Source organism: Apodemus sylvaticus, chromosome 1, assembly GCF_947179515.1.
Source record: "Apodemus sylvaticus chromosome 1, mApoSyl1.1, whole genome shotgun sequence".
Lineage (NCBI taxonomy): Eukaryota > Metazoa > Chordata > Mammalia > Rodentia > Muridae > Apodemus > Apodemus sylvaticus.
In genome coordinates this window covers 51,209,488-51,228,783 of record NC_067472.1, presented here as the reverse complement: position 1 = coordinate 51,228,783, position 19,296 = coordinate 51,209,488, and the positions used below count along the sequence as shown (strand labels likewise).

Here is a 19,296-nt window from a genome sequence, read left to right as displayed (position 1 = left end):
TTGACCTTGAACAAAGAGATCCACCTACATTGTAAAACAAAAAACCAGAAAGGGGCAAAGGGACAGTGGTAGTTAGTGTTATTTCAACGTGACACAAGCTAGAGTCATCAGAGAGAAGAAATTCTCAATTGAGAAAGTGCCTCCGTAGGATCACCTCTCAGCAAGCCTGTAGGAGATGGCGATTGATAGAGGAATGAAGACCATGGTAGGTGGTGCTATTCCCAGCCTGGCAGTTCTATAAGAAAGCAGGCTGAACAAGACAAGAGGAGCAAGCCAGTAAGCAACACTTCTTCATAGCCTCTGCCTCACAGTTCCTGCTCTGTTGAGTTCTGTCCCAGCTTCCCTCAATAATGAACATGCTGTGGAAACGTAAGCCAAACACATAAATGCTTTTCTCTCTAAGTTACTTTTGGTCATGGTGTTTCATTGCAGGAGTAGCAAACCTAACTAGAACAAGAATGGTTACAGAACTATAATGCCCTGACTTTTCAAAAACTTGGGCTCTTGAAATTAAAAACCACCCTGTGGCCCATGGCAGAGCATTTCTTGGAAACAATCCCAGCAAACGTTATGGGCATGGACCTGCAAACCAAGAGCTCCCTGCTACCTCAATGTCCCACTGAACAAAGTGTGTCTCATTGTCTACAGTGGGTTCAGGTTTTAAAATGTCCTCAATGTTGAGGCTTTTCTGTTTTTCAATTTTGAAAATATTTTACTTATTTATTTATTTTTTAATCACATTTCAAATGATTTCCCCTTTTCTGGCCCCCCACTCCCTGAAAGTCACATAAGACCCCTTCCCTCCCCCTGTTTTCCCATCCAACCCTTCCAACTTCCCTGTTCTGGTTTTGCCCTATACTGCTACACTGAGTCTTTCCAGAACCAGGAACCATGCGTCCGTTCTCCTTGTACATCATTTGATGTGTGGATTATGTTTTGGGTATTCCAATTTTCTAGGCTAATATCCACTTATTAGTGAGTGCATACCACGAATGATCTTTTGAGACTGGGTTACCTCACTTAGTATGATGTTCTCCAGCTCCATCCATTTGTCTAAGAATTTCATGAATTTATTTGTAATGGCTGAATAGTACTCCATTGTGTATATATACCACATTTTTTGCATCCATTCTTCCGTTGAGGGATACCTAGGTTTTTTCTAACTTCTGGCTATTATAAATAGAGCTGCTATGAACATAGTGGAGCACGTATCCTTATTACCTGCTGGGGAATCCTTTGGGTATATGCCTAGGAGTGATATAGCAGGATCCTCCAGAAGTGACGTGCCCAGTTTTCTGAGGAACTGCCAGACTGATTTTCAGAGTGGTTGTACCAATTTGCAACCCTACCAGCAGTGGAGGAGTGTTCCTCTTTCTCCATATCCTCGCCAACACCTGCTGTCTCCTGAATTTTTAATCTTAGCCATTCTGACTAGTGTAAGGTGAAATCTCAGGGTTGTTTTGATTTGCATTTCCCTAATGACTAATGAAGTTGAGCATTTTTTAAGATGCTTCTCAGCCATCCGAAGTTCTTCAGGTAAAAATTCTTTATTTAGCTCTGTACCCCATTTTTTAATAAGGTTACTTGATTTTCTGGGGTCTAACTTCTTGAGTTCTTTGTATATATTGGATATTAGCCCTCTTTCTGATGTAGGGTTGGCGAAGATCTTTTCCCAATTTGTTGGCTGCCAATTTTTCCTTTTGATGGTGTCCTTTGCCTTACCGAAACTTTGTAATTTTATGAGGTTCCATTTGTCAATTCTTGATCTTAGAGCATAAGCTATTGGTGTTCTGTTTAGGAACTTTGCCCCTGAACCGATGTCCTCACGGGTAATATTTTACTTTTTAAAAATTTACATTTTTAAATTTTTTTATTGAATTTATTCTTCATTTACATTTCAAAGGTTATACCCCTTCCCAGTTTCCCTCCTCCCCCAAAACCCCCAATTCATCCTCCCAGCCCCCTGCCTCCAAGAATATGCTCCTCCACCCAACTTACCCCTATGACCCCCCACTTGATTTCCCCACACTGGGGCCTCTATTGAGCCTTCACAGGACTAAGGACCTCTCCTCCTACTGATGTCGGACAAGGCATTCCTCTGTCACTCTTTTGTCTGGAACCATGTGTACCCCTTGGGTGATGGCTTAGTCCCTGGGAGCCCTGGAACATCCAGTTGGACGACATCATTGTTCTTCCCATCGGAATGCAATCCCTCCCTCTTCCAGTAAAAATTTACATTTATCAAGGTATGTAAAGAATTGTAGTGGAATTTTTATGGGAATTGCATTGAATCTGTAGACTGCCATTTGTAGATAAAATGGGCCATTTTTGCTATGCTAATCCTACCAATCCAAAGCCATGGGAGATCTTTCCATCTTTTGATATTTTCATTTTCTTTTTTCAAAGGCTTGTTCTTGTCATACAAGTCTTTCAAATAGTGATATTTTGACTTCTTCCTTTCCAATTTGCATCCCCTTGATTTCCTGTATTATTGCTATAGTTAAAACTTCAAGTACTAAGTTGAATACATATGGAGAGAGTGGGCAGTCTTGTCTTGTCCTTGATTTTAGTGGGATTGTGTTAAGTTTCTATCCATTTAATTTTATGTTGGCTTTCAGCTTGCTGTATATTACCTTTATTGTTTTTAGGTATGTGCCTTGCATCTCTGATCTCACCAAGATTTTTATCAGGAAGGAGTGTTGGATTTTGTCAAAGGTGTTTTCAGCATCTAACTAGGTGATCATGTCATTTTCTTCCAGTTTGTTTATATGGTGGATTATCTTGTTGGATTTTTGTATGTTGAACCATCCCTGCATCCCCGGGGTGAATCATAGTAGATGATGTTTTTGATGTGTTCTTGGATTCTGTTTGTGAGTATTTTAGCACCAGTGTTTTTAAGGGAAATTGGTCTGAAATTCTCTTTCTACTCTGCTAGCTAGTCTTACATGAACTTGACATCCAAACTGGAGTTAGATGAAAGGAGGGGACTGCAACTGAGAAAATACCTCCTTAAGATCTAGCTCTAAGGCATTTTCCTAATTAGTGATTGATGTGGGAGGGCTGAGCCTCATGTGGGTAGTGCCATCCCTGGGCTGGTAGTCCTGGGTTCTGTAAGAAAGCAGAGTGAGCAAGCCACGGAAATTAAGCCAGTAAGTAGCATCCTTCCATATCCTCTGCATCAGCTCCTGCCTCTAGGTTCCAGCCCTGTTTGGGTTCCTGGCTTCCTTTAATAATGAACAATAATATGGAAGAGTTAGCCAAATAAACCCTTTCTCCCAAATTAAATTGAGTTACTTATTTTATTTTATTTATATGAGTACACTGTCGCTGTCTTCATACACACCAAAAGAGGGCAACGGATCTCTTTACAGATGGTTGTGAGCTACCATGTGGTTGCTGGGAGTTGAACTCAGCACCTTTGGAAGGGCAGTCAGTGCTCTCAACCACTGAGCCATCTCTTCAGCCCAAGTACCCTCTTTTTCATTGAATCCTAAAGCTTTAGGAGCATTATTCATTGTTGATGGCACACGATCATATGGATAAGTAAGTGAGTCACTAGAACACTTTATTTGGACTAAGGATTTGGCTCAGTGGTAAAGTTCTAGGAGCCCTGCCTCAAAGTCCTACAGAATGAAATGCAGAGGCCTGCCACCCTGGCTACTCACTCTGTGCTGTGTAAGTTACACTTTCTGGCTTTTTCAAGGGAGAAGCTATGACTTCTTTTTGTTGCTTTAAGACTCTTGCTTTGTTCTGAGCATTCTATATACTTGTAACATTTCTTAATGTTCAACATTAGTAAATAATAGTTTCAGAAGTTCATTGTTGGTTTAATTGCCAAGTGTGAAATTGACCTTATAGTATTTTTTAATACTTTAATGGAGTCTCAGATGTCTGTTTGCTGGAAATTCTACATGTAACATAAAGCCTATTTGTCTCAAGACCACTGATCATATTTTCTTTTAGACTGGGGGATGTAGGTGTAGAGGTCGAGGGTAGGAGGCAATGTGGATGTGGGGTATAGGAGGTGCAGGGGGCTGGGAAACAGGATGGGTCTTGTGAGCAACCTTAGGGACTCACAATGTTTTGACTCTTCTGTTTTGCTTTGCAGTGTCTGGGCTACCCAGACCAGTCCCTTAGCCTCAGCCCATTATAGGAAACAGCAAAGGGAATATTACTGGGATCAATGTGGATGCAGTGTGGCCAATACGATGGAACTCCCCTAGGAGTCATTAAGATGTCAGCAGCTCCCCCTTCCTCCTGTTACCTTTGTCACTTACACACACACACACACACACACACACACACACACACACACACACACACACACACCATGTGCCAGTGCTCCTTTGGGATGTGGCTTTTCCTCAGGAGGAAGCACAGGGAGACAATTTTCTTTGCTTCAGGAAGAAAATGTTGTGTTCTCCCTCTTGGTCAAATGTCACTTTGCTCCCGGCAGTGGTGGCGCACGCCTGTAATCTCAGAACTTGGGGAGGCAGAGGCAGGCAGATTTCTGAGTTCAAGGCCAGTCTGGTCTACAGAGTGAGTTCCAGGACAGCCAGGGCTACACAGAGAAACCCTGTCTCGAAAGCAAAACAAAACAAAACAAAACAAAAACAAAAACAAGGAGGTGATGGTGATACACTCTGATCCTAGTACTGCACTTGGGAGGGAGGAAGAAGCAGGTGGATCTCTTTGGATTACAGGCCAGCCTGGTTTATAGAGCAAGTTCCAGGACAGCCAGGGCTACACAGAGAAACCCTGTCTCGAAAAAAACAAATCCAAAAAAAAAAAAAAGTTACTTTCCCTGGCAACAGCTGGGAAATGGAACTAAATGGAAAGTGTAGCAATGGCAAAAACAAGAGCTCTGAGGGTGAAGTTCTCTGAGCTGTGCCACACCAATGGCGAAAGTCGTGCTTTCAGACCTGAGGTGTGTATTCCACGGAACTCAGCCTCCTGGAGGTCCTTGACATCCTGCTGTTGCAGTGCATCGATCAAATTCTGTGGATTTGGGTTCTGTGCCTTGTCTTTCTTGATTTTTATGATATTAGTTAACGTAATGCAACCTGGTCAGATCTTGATCAATCAAGGGCCCAAGGGATGTTCCAGGAAACATTCCTGATAGCGTGATCACTCCAGGGCCTACAAAGACTGAGGCCAATGAACCTGATGACCAGCACCAGGTAATACCAGACATGGGTCAAAGAAGATTCATGAACTGTTCAACACAAGATCCCCCATTTTTCTAAGCTTTATCTAGAGTTAAGTAGAAGGAAAATGAGATATTTGGAGATGTAATAAATCAGTTTTAACAGAAAGAGTTGTTTGTGAGAAATCCAGACATAGTGGATAGTGAAAGGATAAAAGTTCGACAGCTGGTAGGGAAAGACCAGGATGGTGTGTCAGAAGTTAAGGAGAATAGTTTGGGAATTCCAACAACTGTAATAAATGGTAGGAAGCATTACTTAGAGGGTGTTGGTGGGCTTTAGTAAATAGGGAAATTCCACAAAGGCTCAGGATAACAATTCCAAATTGGCCTGACTGGCCATAAAATATTAATAAAATTTACTAGCTACAGCAAATTTGCTCAGACTATAGCTTGGCAGAATTCTAAGAATAGGTGACCTCAAGTTTGGGTTGATTAACCACTGTCTGGGTACCAAAAGGTTCCCCAAAAATATTTCCTGTTCTGTGCTTTTTAGTTTCGAGTTAAGTTGTAATATGTAACTCCCCATCTGATCATCACGTGTTGTAACCTGGCATGAAATCAAAAAGTAGCTCCTAAAATCATGTGTGTATATCTGAGATGTTTACAGAAGTAAAGTCGCAGCAGATTCAAACTGCTTTTCGGTGCGTTGTGTCTGTGTGTCACTCACCGACTCCTTACCTACCTGAGTACCGGGACCCTGCTTCTCCCACGGGAGGAGACCTGACTGGGTCTGTCCGTGGCAGAGCTGCATTATGTAGATTCATACACTTAACTTATTTTTCAAAGTGAGATGTGCATGGTCTCTGGGCAGCTATTTTCATCAACCTAGGTGAGGTTCACAATTCACTTAAAGTCTAGGGAGGCAGCATGGTGACAGGTTTTGATATTCATCAAATTACTTACTTTATAAATAAATGTATATTTTTTTCATGGACACTCAGAAATTTTGATTATTATATTTGAGTGACAGAACATAGAGAACAAAGTACATTTAAAAAGTGGTATGTGCGTGGATTCACTTGACCCTTCTGAGGTTCTTCATTAAATAAAATTATTCATATTTTCAGTGTATGATGTTAAATATAATTTTATTATATTTTATTTGATAAATATATATTAATGGATCAGATGAAAACAAACATTTTTTAAATGAAAAAATTTCAGTTCAACTTGAAATTTACATGATCCCAATAAATGCTGGCACTATCAGATGAAGTGACTGTTTCCTAGGTACTAGCTCAAGTCGTGTTGTGTGCTTGGACATGGTTCATGGGAGTCACTAGACATAAACATGTGGCAGAGTTCAGGATCCTTGACATCTTGGGACTCTAGTCTGAGATATAATGACTCAGATATATTATGCTGTCAGATTCTAACAGAGATAAAGGCAATGATATGAATGAATTGCAAGAGATAGATAGGGAAATAGAGGACACATTAATGTGAAATGGGCAGTTAGGGTCGCTTGGTGTATACTTTACTTTCTTCTTTTTTTAAAAAGACTTATTAATTTTATGTTTATGAGCACTCTACCTGCATGAACACTTGCATGCCAGAAGAGGGCATCAGATCACATTATATAGATGTGGTTCACTGTGGGTTCAATTCCCAAGTGGTTGCTGGGAATTGAACTAAGGACTTCTGGAAGAGCAGCCAGTGCTCTTAATCACGGAGCCATCTCTCCAGTCCTGGTGTGTACTTTTCTTAGGCAATTTCATAAAGAAAACCCTAGGGCTCAGATATGATGGCATATTGATTTAATCCTAGCACTTGGGAGGCAGAGGCAGAGGCAGAGGCAGAGGCAGAGGCAGAGGCAGAGGCAGAGGCAGAGGCAGAGGCAGAGGCAGAGGCAGAGGCAGAGGCAGAGGAGAGGCAGAGGCAGAGGAGCTCTATAGTTCAAATCCAGCTCACAGCCATCTGTAACTCTAGTTCTAGGGGATCCAGTGCCCTCTGCTAGCCTCCACAGGCTTCAGGCATCCACATGGTACACACACGTCCTGACAAACTGTCCATACACATAATAATAAAACAAATTATTCTTAAAATGAGAACAAAACAGGTCAAGCCTGGTGGCTTATGCCTTCAATCCCAGCATTTGGGAGGCTGAAATATGTGAGTCTCTGTGAGTTCAAGGCTAGCCAGGGATACATGGTGAGACCTTGTTTTAAAACCAACCAACTGCCGGGTGGTGGTGGCGCATGCCTGTAATCCCAGCACTCTGGGAGGCAGAGGCAGGCGGATTTCTGAGTTCGAGGCCAGCCTGGTCTACAGAGTGAGTTCCAGGACAGCCAGGGCTACACAGAGAAATCAAATCCAAAAAACCAAAAACAAACAAACAAACAAACAAACAAACCAAACCAAAACAAAAAAAACCCCAACCAACTAAATAATATCAGTCCAATACTGTAAGATTATTTACTTGTGCCATATAGAAATTGGGTTATTAATTACCACTAATATAAATAGAAAAGCAAATGGTTTCCTAGAAATTGTAGTTGGTTAATTGATAATATGTGAATTTATAAATATACAGAAAACAATGAAAACAAGATAATGAAATATAATGGTAACAAGAGTTGGGAGTTAGTTTCTTTTTGTATTACTTTTCAAGAGGAGTGAGTTTTCTCTTTAGTCTCCTTATGGCTGACTTCATTTCCTGGTTCCTCAGAGTGTAGATTAAGGGGTTCAACAGAGGGGAGATGACTGTGAAGGTGACAGAGATGGCTTTATCTGTGGGGAGGGCAGTGAAGGGCCTGGCATAGACATAGATGCAGGGCACAAAATGCAGGGTGACCACAGTGATGTGGGAGGTGCAGGTGGAGATGGCTTTTCTCCTGTCTTCTCCTGCCTGAGACCTCAACATCATCAAGATGACCATGTAGGACACCAGAAGGAAGATAAACCATAGGGTTGTGACTAGTCCATTGTTTGAGATCATCAGGAGCTCAAGAACAAAAGTGTCTGTGCAGGCGAGCTTGAGGACCTGTGGGACATCGCAGTAGAAAGTATCAAGAACATTGGGTCCACAGAAGGGGAGTGGGAGCAAGAGGGAGATCTGCACGATGGAGTGGACAAAGCCGCCCACCCAGGAGGCCGCGATGAGGGCTGTGCACCGCCTACTACTCATGATGGTCACATAGTGCAGGGGCTTTGAGATGGCCATGTACCGATCGAATGCCATCACAGAGAGAGAGAAAATGTCTGCCCCACCAAGCAGATGAAAGAAAAACATCTGTGTCATGCATTTTGCGTAGGAAATGGTCTTCTTCTTTTCCAGAAGGTCCACCAAGACCTTTGGGGCTGTGATGGAGGAGAAGCAGATGTCTAGAATGGCAAGGTTTCGGAGCAGGAAGTACATGGGCGTGTGCAGACGGGACTCAAAGGTCACGATGATCATGATGAGCAGATTCCCGAGCAGAGTTGTCACGTACACAAAACACAAAACAAGAAATAAGACCAGACTCAGGTGCTGGGACTGAGTTAGACCCAAAAATATAAATTCTTTTACTCTGGTGTCATTTCTCAACTCCATTGAATCACGATTTTTATTTCTTGTACATCTTGGGAAAATTAACAGTATTATTTTAGCAAGTGTTAACTTTTCCTTAGTAAGCTCAGATTCTTGGAGGCAAGCATCAGAATTGAAAGCACACAGGCGCTATTGATTGCCTCATGGCTTGCTATGTCAAAGTTATTATATTTTTCACCATAATATGTCCCAAATAACATTTTATTAGACAAGCATGCATTTAATCATTTGAGTTTGTAAATCATGAACATTTTTAGAATGTATAAAAGCAATGTTCTAATTATAGAAACTGTAAGTGTTCAAGGAAAACAGATAGATAACAAGTATTCAGATATTGGTAGTGTGAGAGATATAGAGTAGATTTGTGTATCTGTGTGCATGTTTAATAAAGCAGTGACTATTTTGTATAACTGGGGCATTTTATATTTCTTTTTTATTTTGGTTTTTCAAGAAACATTTTACATTTCAATGAGGATTTTTTTCTATATTGAATACTCCAATTCAATAATTCTAAGAACCTCTACTCACTGAACAATGCCCTTTGAATTAAATTCTACAGGAATTAATCATGAATTTCATTCCATGATAAATTAGAAAAATTTAAGGTCATCATTCTCCTTTATTATCATCTTCCTTAGGAGCAATTCATTATTTACCCCTTTCCTCAACAATTAGCTTAGGTGGTGGATTAACCCCTCAGTTATGGAAAAAGGGTGTTATTCTGAGTAATCTTTTAGTTCTCTACTTTAGCTGCTTTCTTGTAATCAATTCTTTCCTTGCTTTGCCATTGCTGCACAGTGGCCTGCACATAACTGAGTTGTACATCTTGGTAAGTTTTGATCTATGTATATTGCCATGTCATGATCACTACAGTTACGACAGTGGACCTATCTATAACCAGTCTCTATTTCTTCTACTTCAAGCATGTCCTCTGTTGTTATACAGTAGCCTGCACTGTCTAGAATTTTCTGTAAATTGAACCCATTATTTGTATCATTTTTTTCTGGCTTCTTTCACTCATGAAACTCACCTATGATTTTTGAACAGTGCTTTTTGTTTTTTTTTATTTGTATTTTTTAAAAATTGTTAACCTATATAGATGTTATGAGCTTTGTGGCCTTAGTTAAATATATTTCCAATTTTCTCAGGGAAGTAGCTAGGAATGGAATGTCTGTAACTCTTAAAATTCATAAGTAGAAAACAACCAACCACATTTAAGATGAGGAGAGTGGAGTGGTGCATGCCTTTAATTCCAGCACCCAGGAAGCAGAGGAGAGGGAGAGGCAGAGAGGGAGAGAAGGAGAGAAGGAGAGAGGGAGAGAGGGAGAGAGGCAGAGAGAGAGGCAGAGAAGCAGAGAGAGAGGCAGAGAGAGAGAGAGAGAGAGAGAGAGAGAGAGAGAGAGAGAGAGAGAGAGAGAGAGAGAGAGGCAGAGAGAGAGGCAGAGAGAGAGAGAGAGAGAGAGAGAGAGAGGCAGAGGCAGAGGCAGAGGCAGAGAGGAAGAGGCAGGTAGATCTCATCAGGATTGAGGACAGTTTGGTTTACATAGGATGTTTCAGTCTACATAGGGCTACATAGTAAGACTCTGTCTAAAAAAATAATAAGGCAAAACTACAGTGTGAGTGAAGTCATGGCACAAATAAAAATCAATGCACATCTATTAGTGTAATTAATGTTTGTAAAACTAACATACCAAGAGTGGGCTGGAACAGTGGTGGGGATGTGAAATGGGAAAACTCCTTTTGAGAACAGTTGAGTTGTTTCTTGAAATATAAAATATGTGCTTACCATATAATTGGGTTTTTTTTTTTTTAGTTCCTTTCCTTTTTATTTGAAGAAATCTTATAATGGTCCTTAATTTCTTTTTCCTGAATTTATCTCCACGTTCCTCTTATTCTAAGGGAAAATAAATAAATAAAAAGAGAGAGAAAAGGAAAGGCAAGGTTACCTTTCCCCTTGTATTTTGGGAGTGTTTTTCAGTTCTAGTGAAGATTTTTCTTTCCACATAATTCACTTTCCTTTCAAGTTTTTTCTTCTTTATATATCTTCTCTAAAGCAATTTAATTCAGAGGACATAAATAAATAAATAAATAAATAAATAAATAACTCAAAGTGTCCTAATGGAGAGATGGCACTCCCTCTCTCCCAACGAACTGGCCAAAGCGGGGCACTTATTGTTCTAACACAACCAAGTTACTTTACCCATCTGTCCTCAGTCTCTGTACTTGTCACTTGCCAACAATGACACCCTCTGTGTATCATTTTCATGAGGGCTAAATGAATTAACTCATGTAAGACATCAGTATTTAAAGCATTCCTATGGAATAGGAAATGTGATTATGTACCTATTAAGATAAGTCTCTGTACTAACCAGCCACACACATAGAGCGTCTTCAAACACACCAGCATGCTAGAGGATCTGTGTATTTCTCAGGATACAAATCCTAAAACAAGTTCATCAGAACACACACTCTTTAGTAAGTTAGGATAATGAATGTTACAGAATGTGGTGGGCATTGTATGTGAAAAGGACACATGCTTTGTCTGGCTTCTTGGCTGCCAGCATCCAAGTAGACCAGAAGCTGTTCAGCAAAGCCTCTAGAGTAAGAGCCACTAAGGCTTAATACCTTGTGTTGCCTTTGTGAGAATAGGGAAGGTGTGTGGTCTCCATTTCTGTAGCATGGAGATCATGGTGAAGGGAAAGCCGGGGAGATTACAGTAGTATGTAGAGGCCATCACATACAGGCTGCTTACCTAGTAGAAGCTCCATTGATTAATTTAGATTAGCTAAATGGTAACTGAGCTGGTGAATGCTTGGATTCATAGCGATGGTCACTAGAAAATATCAACTCTGTATAGTTACAGAGATGTTAAAAAGATCAACTTAGCCATCAAAACCTTCAATTCTGATCCCCATCTACACAGACCATCATGCTCTGTGGGAGGTAAGAAGACAGAACATAGCTCAGATTAAGGAGTTAAATTTTGTGTTCAGAAACACGTATTTTTAAAACCTCCCCCAACTTCTGCTCTAGTCTGTGATTTTTAATCCACTTAATTATTTGGAATATATTGATTGTGCCTTGGCAGAGTTCTAGGTTATTTGAGAAAAGGGATACAATCTATACATAGTGGGAAATAACAAAACTCTAACAGTTATTTGGGAGTGAAGGGGCCATCTCAAAATAGATAAGACACTAAGTGTGAGAGAAGCCTTTTCACTAATGGGGTCAGGATAGATGCACAGAGGTGGTGGTGACTATATTGGGTCTAGGAGGATGGGATGGGCAAGGGGTCAATCTAGATGCTGAAAGCTTCTTGTGAACCAGAGTTTTGTTTGGGAAGAAATGGTTTGATCACAATGGTATTAAAAAAAAAACCAGAAGAAAATCATTGCTATAACAATTTTTCTTTTTACAAATCTAAGGGTTGTGGGTGCTACTTTTAATAGTCTTTTAAAATTTATTTTTAACTATTTATTTATTTACTTATTTTAATTTGTGTGTGTGTATGTGCGCGCACACCACAGCATATGGAGGCCTGGGGATAACTGCAGAGTTACTTCTCTTCCTCTGCTTTTACAAAGGTTCTGGGGCTTGAACTCATCAGTGTTGGACAGGAAGCACCTTTACTTGCTGAGTCAACTCGCTGGCTCCTTGTATTAGTCTTTCAAGTCTTCTGAAGGTTTGAAATATATTATTTTTCTTTTTGTGTTAAAAATAAGTATAAGAATTTCAGTGAGAGGAGAGCGACCTACACAGACAAAGATTTTTTTTTGTTTGAGAAAAATCTCAATACAGCTCAAGTAGTTTCTTGTAACAAAGAATACCGTTTCCCAAGTTCCAAGCTGATCCCCTTTTCTCACGGCTCATCTCATAAAGACCTCTCCATAAATATTTGTAATCATGTTATTTGCTACAGAACATTCTTGCTGAAGTGTTGGATCTTGAATACACACATTGCTTGGATGATTACATTTAGATTTTAACCTATCTTCTTTAACCTTCTTTCCCATGTTCATACACACAAGATAACACAGGCTTGCAAAGCTGTAGAATTCCATTACTTACCTAAGATCTTCAATTGTTTTTCAAGAACTCTGACATCTTAAATGATGTTCTCTTGGACCTTGGAAACTGTTGGCTTCAGAAGGGTCTCTTTTGGTGGCCTCTCCTTTTATTGCTGTGCTAAAGGGCATATTCTAAGAATGACATATTTTTTTTTTGGTGCTTCTACATGGATTGACTGTGTTCCATCATATTCACTGACTTCTAAGTCCCAGAACACATATGAGAACTATCAGAGGGATTGTAGTGGATTTGACTGTGGAAAAGTTCTGTTGATGGTGAGGACGTTTCAGTGGGAGTAATTAAGATGTTACTCAGCAACAGATGTTTTGGAATACACATGTTCTGTAGTATGTAAAAGTGTGAGTTCCTCGTGTCCTAACTCCAATAGAAAAATGGGTTTGGTTAGGGACATAAAGTTTGGGAGAAGGCCTTTTCCACTTTATATCTCAGCACTTTTTGTCATGTGGGGAAGAGGTTGAAGGAGGCTGGAACAGTGTAGTGACTCAACATGAGAGGAAGATGGCTGCACAGTGACAAACATGACTTTATTTAGCAGGTATTGTGATTGTTTGGTGGTCTTAGGATCTAAAGGTTTAAGCAGTGGCCCTGTATATGTCCTGGAACTCATAGAGATCTGCCTGTCTTTTCCTCCTGAGGATTAAAAGGCCCTTTACCCTAATTGCTGGCAATGATTGCGCTCCCTGAAGGTCAATAGTACAGAACTTCCTGCTGACTTCTTCCTTTGGCCCCAGCCAACCTCCAGGCAACATGGCTCAATTTCCTTCTATGCAAGAAATCTCTCTGAATTTTACTCAGAGTCCAGATCCAGCTGTCCCTTCCCAGTTTCAATCAGAATTAAATTCAGTAGATGCAGCAGTCTCTCAGTCTCCCGGGTGACCACCCAGATGGAGTCCTTACCTCTGCAGGACTACTAGTTGAAGAGTTTTCATTCAAGATTACCACGGCTGCAGCAAAATACTTTATACCTGCATGACTCATTGAAGGTATCTCTATCGAGATGACAAGCCTTCACATCCAACTTAAATAGAATAAACAGAGCCAGGAGGCACTACTAATGGCTGTTGGCAGGACATTTCTTTTCTATTTTATTCCAGTCTCCAACATCATCCTCTTCCCACTATTGAAAACCTTAGGGATAGAAATGGAATGCTTTGAGAGACATCTTGATACAAAAATAAGGGCAGTAATCACTGAGATTTTGGTGAGCAAGGTACTTTTAAGAGAACAAAATTTTAAACTTTAGAGTAGATTTACAGCAGACTTGCAAGAAAGTTACAGAAAGTCCTTGCATTATCTTACACAAGATTTTACTATTAATGTTTCCATGATACCTTTGTCAGGACCAATGGGCCACATACTGAAAAGTTACACTTAAATACAGTCCATTCTTTATTCAGGTTTCCTTAGCCCTCTTCTACTTCATGATCATATCCAGATCACATTTAGTGGCCATGTCTTTTAAGATCTTTGAGGCTCGGAAAGTTTCTCAGACTTCTTTTGCTGGACAGAATCGAAGAGTGCTGGACAGGTATTTTATAGAATGTCTCTAAATCTGAGTTAGTGTCATGCTATTTTCTCATAGTTAGAGAAAACTATTCATACAGAAGTAATGAGCTTTCGGGACAATGATATTGTTGTTCTTATCCAATCATATCCAAGGGAGCACACTGTGACCACAGTATATCCATGATGCTATTAATTTTAACCCCCTGACCCAGGCAATGTTTACTAGGCTTCTTCAGTTTTTTTCTTTCTGTGCTGTCATTTTCTATACACCAGAAAGAGATTATCCCTAACTCTCACCTGTAGAATTGGGAGTCAGACCACATAGCCTCGAAGGTGGAGAATCTGCACAATTTATTTAAAATTCTGCCCCCGAGCACCCTAATTTTAGTTACATATTTAAATATTTACATCTGCCTGGACTCATAGATATCTGTTTTCTGCTCTGAGCAATAATCCAACATGTTATATATACGTTTTTTGCTTGAGTTGTTTCTACTTTGGCCACTGGGAACACTTTGAAGAAGCTACTAGGTCCCTTTGATACACATCAGGTTTTGCTTTTGAGAATTTTCTTGATTTTTGACAAGATGCTACCCATTTGTATTGTATATGTCTGTTTTAATACTGCTGTTAGTCATTCTTCAAGAAAAATTTCTTTCTTCCTTCCTCCTTTCCACCTCCCCAATGATGCTTGCTATAGGAAACAGATAGCCAATAGGCCATTTGTGTTCAGACAACATGGTGCTGATATCAATATTTATATTTTGGAGCTATGAATTAGCACAAATGGCTGACACCAGAAGTCTGGGAAACTCTAAAAGTAAACACTGATGTCTAGAAGGGTTTCTTGCAGAATGCCACTTTTGTGTGATTTTTATATAAAGGTGGTCTTGAAATCAGAGTCCGGTGTATCCAGCATGTCTTTGCAAGAGCCTGTTTGTGGGTCTGTTCTGCCTGGCTCCTCAGGGCTTATGTGTCCTGGAATGTGTCTTCTGGAGGTTTCTTGTCTACTCCCCTGTGTGCTGGACTTTGCCTGTACTGAGTAAAGTATGACTTATCTACCAGGAAATCCTTGAAATCTCTTCCATCTTCTGGTTTCCTGTGATCCTTCTCCCTTACTTGCATTATGTTTGTTTAGCAATTCAGAAATTAAAATAAGAATAGTAACATATTCATTCCAAACCACAACAAAAAGCAACATCACTATATAATTGTAACTTTTAGGAATACCACTTTTTAATAAATATAAAATTCAAGGGTTCTTATTTTATTTTTTCCCTCATGTATGAATACATTCTAGGAAATGATGGTAATGCCCAGATCCATTTCTAGTGGCCTAAGGGAATTTCATCTCCTCAGGGAATTCCTGGTGAGTAATGCAGAGTACTGGAAGGAACTGTCAGATCTGAAGGAAGCATGTAGGGGAAAATGTAGAAGGTTTCAGTGTGCTGATCACTGGCTAATTAGGTTCACGGGGTGCACAAAGAGTAGCAACATATACTGGGCCCATCAGTAAATCCAACTAACTTGACCTTTAGAGTTTTTCAAATATCTCATCTTATACACCATTACTATCTTAGATTATATCTTCATTATTTATTTAATGGGGTGATGGAAGAAACCTCTTAGTTGATCTCTTCTGTCTACTCATCGTGGTAGAACCTTTGATTCTTTCAAAATATGCACCATTATTTTGTTCTTTGAAGTTTTTCAAATACTTTCCACTTTACTCAATGTGAATGTCAAGGGCTTTTCAGTGGTCTAGTCTATAGGTTGTAACCACTTGGTCACACACTCCCATTATCTTTATGATCTCACTAGCACATCCCCTCTTCTTGTTTCCCCTAAGCAGGCTCAGAGTCTTTGCTTGACTGAGCTGTGGACTAAGATTTTAAGATTTAAGATTTTAAGACCTCGGATATACCTTCAGACAAATGAAGATTCACAGTATACTAAATATAATATGTAAATATTATAAGGAAACAAATAAAGCTAAAGTTGATCCATTGAATACAGCTGTCCACCTGTCCTCATGTTTCTTAATCCATATAGAAAGCCTAAAGTGCTTTCATAGATTTCTGCTGTTTTTAGTAAGTCATGCAATTGGAGAATAAAATAAATTGTTTATATTTACCACATGTAGCCCAAGTTGGCCTTGAATCCCTTACATAGTTGAGGTTCATATTGGACTTCTGATATTCTTTTTTTTGGGGGGGGGGGAGTTGAGACAGGGTCTTTCCACGTAGCCCTGGCTGGCCTGGAACTCTCTATGTAGACCAGGCTGGCCTCAAACTCAGAGATCTGTTTGCTTCTGCTTCCATAGGTCTGGGATTAAAGACATATGCCATCTTTGCCCCACCTTACTAAACTTTTGATCTTCTTACCTCCACCTCCTGAGTGCTGGGATTACAAGCAAGCATCCCCTTGCTGTTAACCCTTAAAATAATTCTTTATACTATTGTTTTTTGAATGTATGCATGTTTACATTTTCTTGACTAATTATTCACATTATTTATTGTTAAAACATTTTAAAATTCACTTTTAATTTATGTGTATGTGTGTGTCTACTTATCAATGTGTGCTTACATGCTGAGGGGATATACCGAAGTGGAGGTTTGCTGTCATGAGATTCATAGAACGATCAGGGAGGACCTTTTGCTCGGGGTCACAATCATGTGGTCACAGTCCTGACACAGCTGTGCTAACTCCAAGGTGAATGTTCTCAAGCTGTTCAGTATGAGCCTTCCAGTTTAACTTCTGTTTTTTTGTCACACAGGGATAAAAATCCACTTAGCAGAGAAAGGAGCTTATGATTCCAGTTACAGTCCATCATGGCAGGGCAGTCCAAATGGCTGGAATGTAAAACAGTCTGCCACATCCCAGCCACAGTCTAGCGCAGAGAGAAATGAATGCACAAATCACTTGCTTGCCTCTGCTCAGCTTCATGGCTCCTCTTTGAATGCTGTCACCCACACTGGGCTGACACCATTCTCATATCAATTAACCAGTCTTCCACAAGACAAGCCAATGTGAACAATGCATCATTGAGACTCTCTTCCCAGGTGAGTCTTGATTGTGTCAAGTTGAACAATAAAGCTAGCCACTATGGTGGGCTTTAGATGAAGAAGTCTTCAACTGATAGTAATTTGTAGAAAAAAATTTGGATGTGGTTGCTTCATAGATGTTATAACTTCATGGAAGACATTATAAAGTTCTAGAACCCCTGTGTGTTATGCTTCTGATATGTGTCTTAGCTTTCTTCTTGGGTCACAATGCTAGAATGTCTGAGTGTCTTTTGATTCAGTTTCTTCTATTTCCTCCAAGGCTGTGTTGAAAAAGAAATATCTATCTCCCAGACTAATAATTTTATTTTAAATATCAAACTGATGAGATCTTTGAAAGTCAAGTGTATCTTAGTAAAAACAGAAAAACTAGTCAGAAATCAGTAGATTGTATGTATCTGAGGTACAAATGTTTTCAAAGATGGTAACAGGCAGGAGCTGTTTACCTGTCTGTTTCATCAGAAGAGTCCCAGTCTTTTCCAGAGTCTCCTCAAGGCTAACTTCTGGATCTTCTCATATCAATGGACTTCCTTGTTATTATGAACTGTAACTGGAATCTTCTGCTTCTTCAGTAGGTAAGATCACTTGCTGTTCAAGCAAGAGAACTCAAGGTTAATTCCCAGCACCTACATAAAAAGCCAGGTGTGTTTGTGAGTGCCTATAGGGGGTGCAGATAGAATGGCTATGTAGCTATATGTACATATCTAGATGGCTATGTAGAGTTTCCTGTTCACTGAGAGACCTCTTTCTCAAGGTGCGCAATAGAGGAAGACATGGCATCGTTTGTAGCCTCTGCCAGATGTGTACCTGCATACTGTTGTTCATGCTTTCCTGCCTCCACAAAACCACAAAGATTTAGTTTGATGCTTTGATGTCAAACTTCCAATGCATTAACCAAATACTCTCTCCATTTGTTTTGCTTTAGTAAAATCTTTTCTGTTCTCTTGGTCAGTTACATTATTTTCAGAGTCAAAGATTCTGGTGTTCTTAACAGTTTGAAATGAAAGTGCTGTCTTCATGTTAGTCCCTCATTAGTTATAATTATTATTAATTGCTTTCTACGTTGTTCAGGAAGACACTTGGAAAAAAACACATCAGAGATTTAGAAAATCCTTTGGAAGATGATTTATTTTCATTAAAGGGAGGATTCCAAGTTTACATAGAGGGGGAGGGGCAGTGCAGAGATCTCTGTAGGAGACATTGGAGCACTTTTTTTTTTTAAACTTCTCTCAATTCTGTCTTCAACTCAATGAATGATGGGGGCTCTCATTGACTGTGAACCTGTAGATGATATCAATCATGGAGGAGGAAGAAGCCAGGCAGGGGCCTGGTGGCATTCACAGAGTAGTAGAGTGAAAAGGTGTAGCTTCCTAAGTTTTAATGTTGCTGTCCCAGTTTTACTTTCTGTCTAAAGATAGCCAACTGGAGATCTGCTTTGCTCTTCTGCCATGTTCCTCCTCCATCTCTACTGTCTGCATCATCAGCAGATCCATTTGTATGCTGCTGAGATAAAGCAGTTGCAGAGTTTTATTGTCCTTGGGAGTCTCTCCATGTCAAAGGCTGAGGTGTCTGTGAATAGTTGTAGTATACGTCCCTGTGAAGAAGAAGCGTTTATTTATTCCTGAAGCAGCAAGAAAAAGAAGAAAAGCAAGCTCATTTCTCCATACCCATAACAGTAGTACACTGGAAGACTGAATTAAAGATGTGATTGTATTTAGCTCCAAAGCTCTTGTTATAACCGCCAGTTTTTAAAGCATCCAGAAGGATGGAATTAAATTTTCATCCCAAGTTTAAAGTAAAGACAGCAGAAAACAGTGCAAGATAAGTTATTTGCTTAAAAAAGCAACAGTGTTACTGATAAATTAGGAACCAGCACAAGACCAACCTATTATCTCACCCACCTG

General features: G+C 39.9%; 2 protein-coding genes across 3 annotated transcripts in view; both read right to left on the bottom strand.

Annotated features, from left to right (window-relative positions):
• Dtx4 (deltex E3 ubiquitin ligase 4) overlaps positions 1 to 19,296 on the bottom strand; it is an 852,074-nt gene that overhangs the window by 326,333 nt on the left and 506,445 nt on the right. The window lies entirely within an intron of this gene.
• LOC127689903 (olfactory receptor 4D11) lies at positions 7,806 to 8,738 on the bottom strand. The gene has a single exon (XM_052189482.1). It carries the CDS (start codon positions 8,736 to 8,738, stop codon positions 7,806 to 7,808), a length of 933 nt encoding a protein of 310 aa, XP_052045442.1.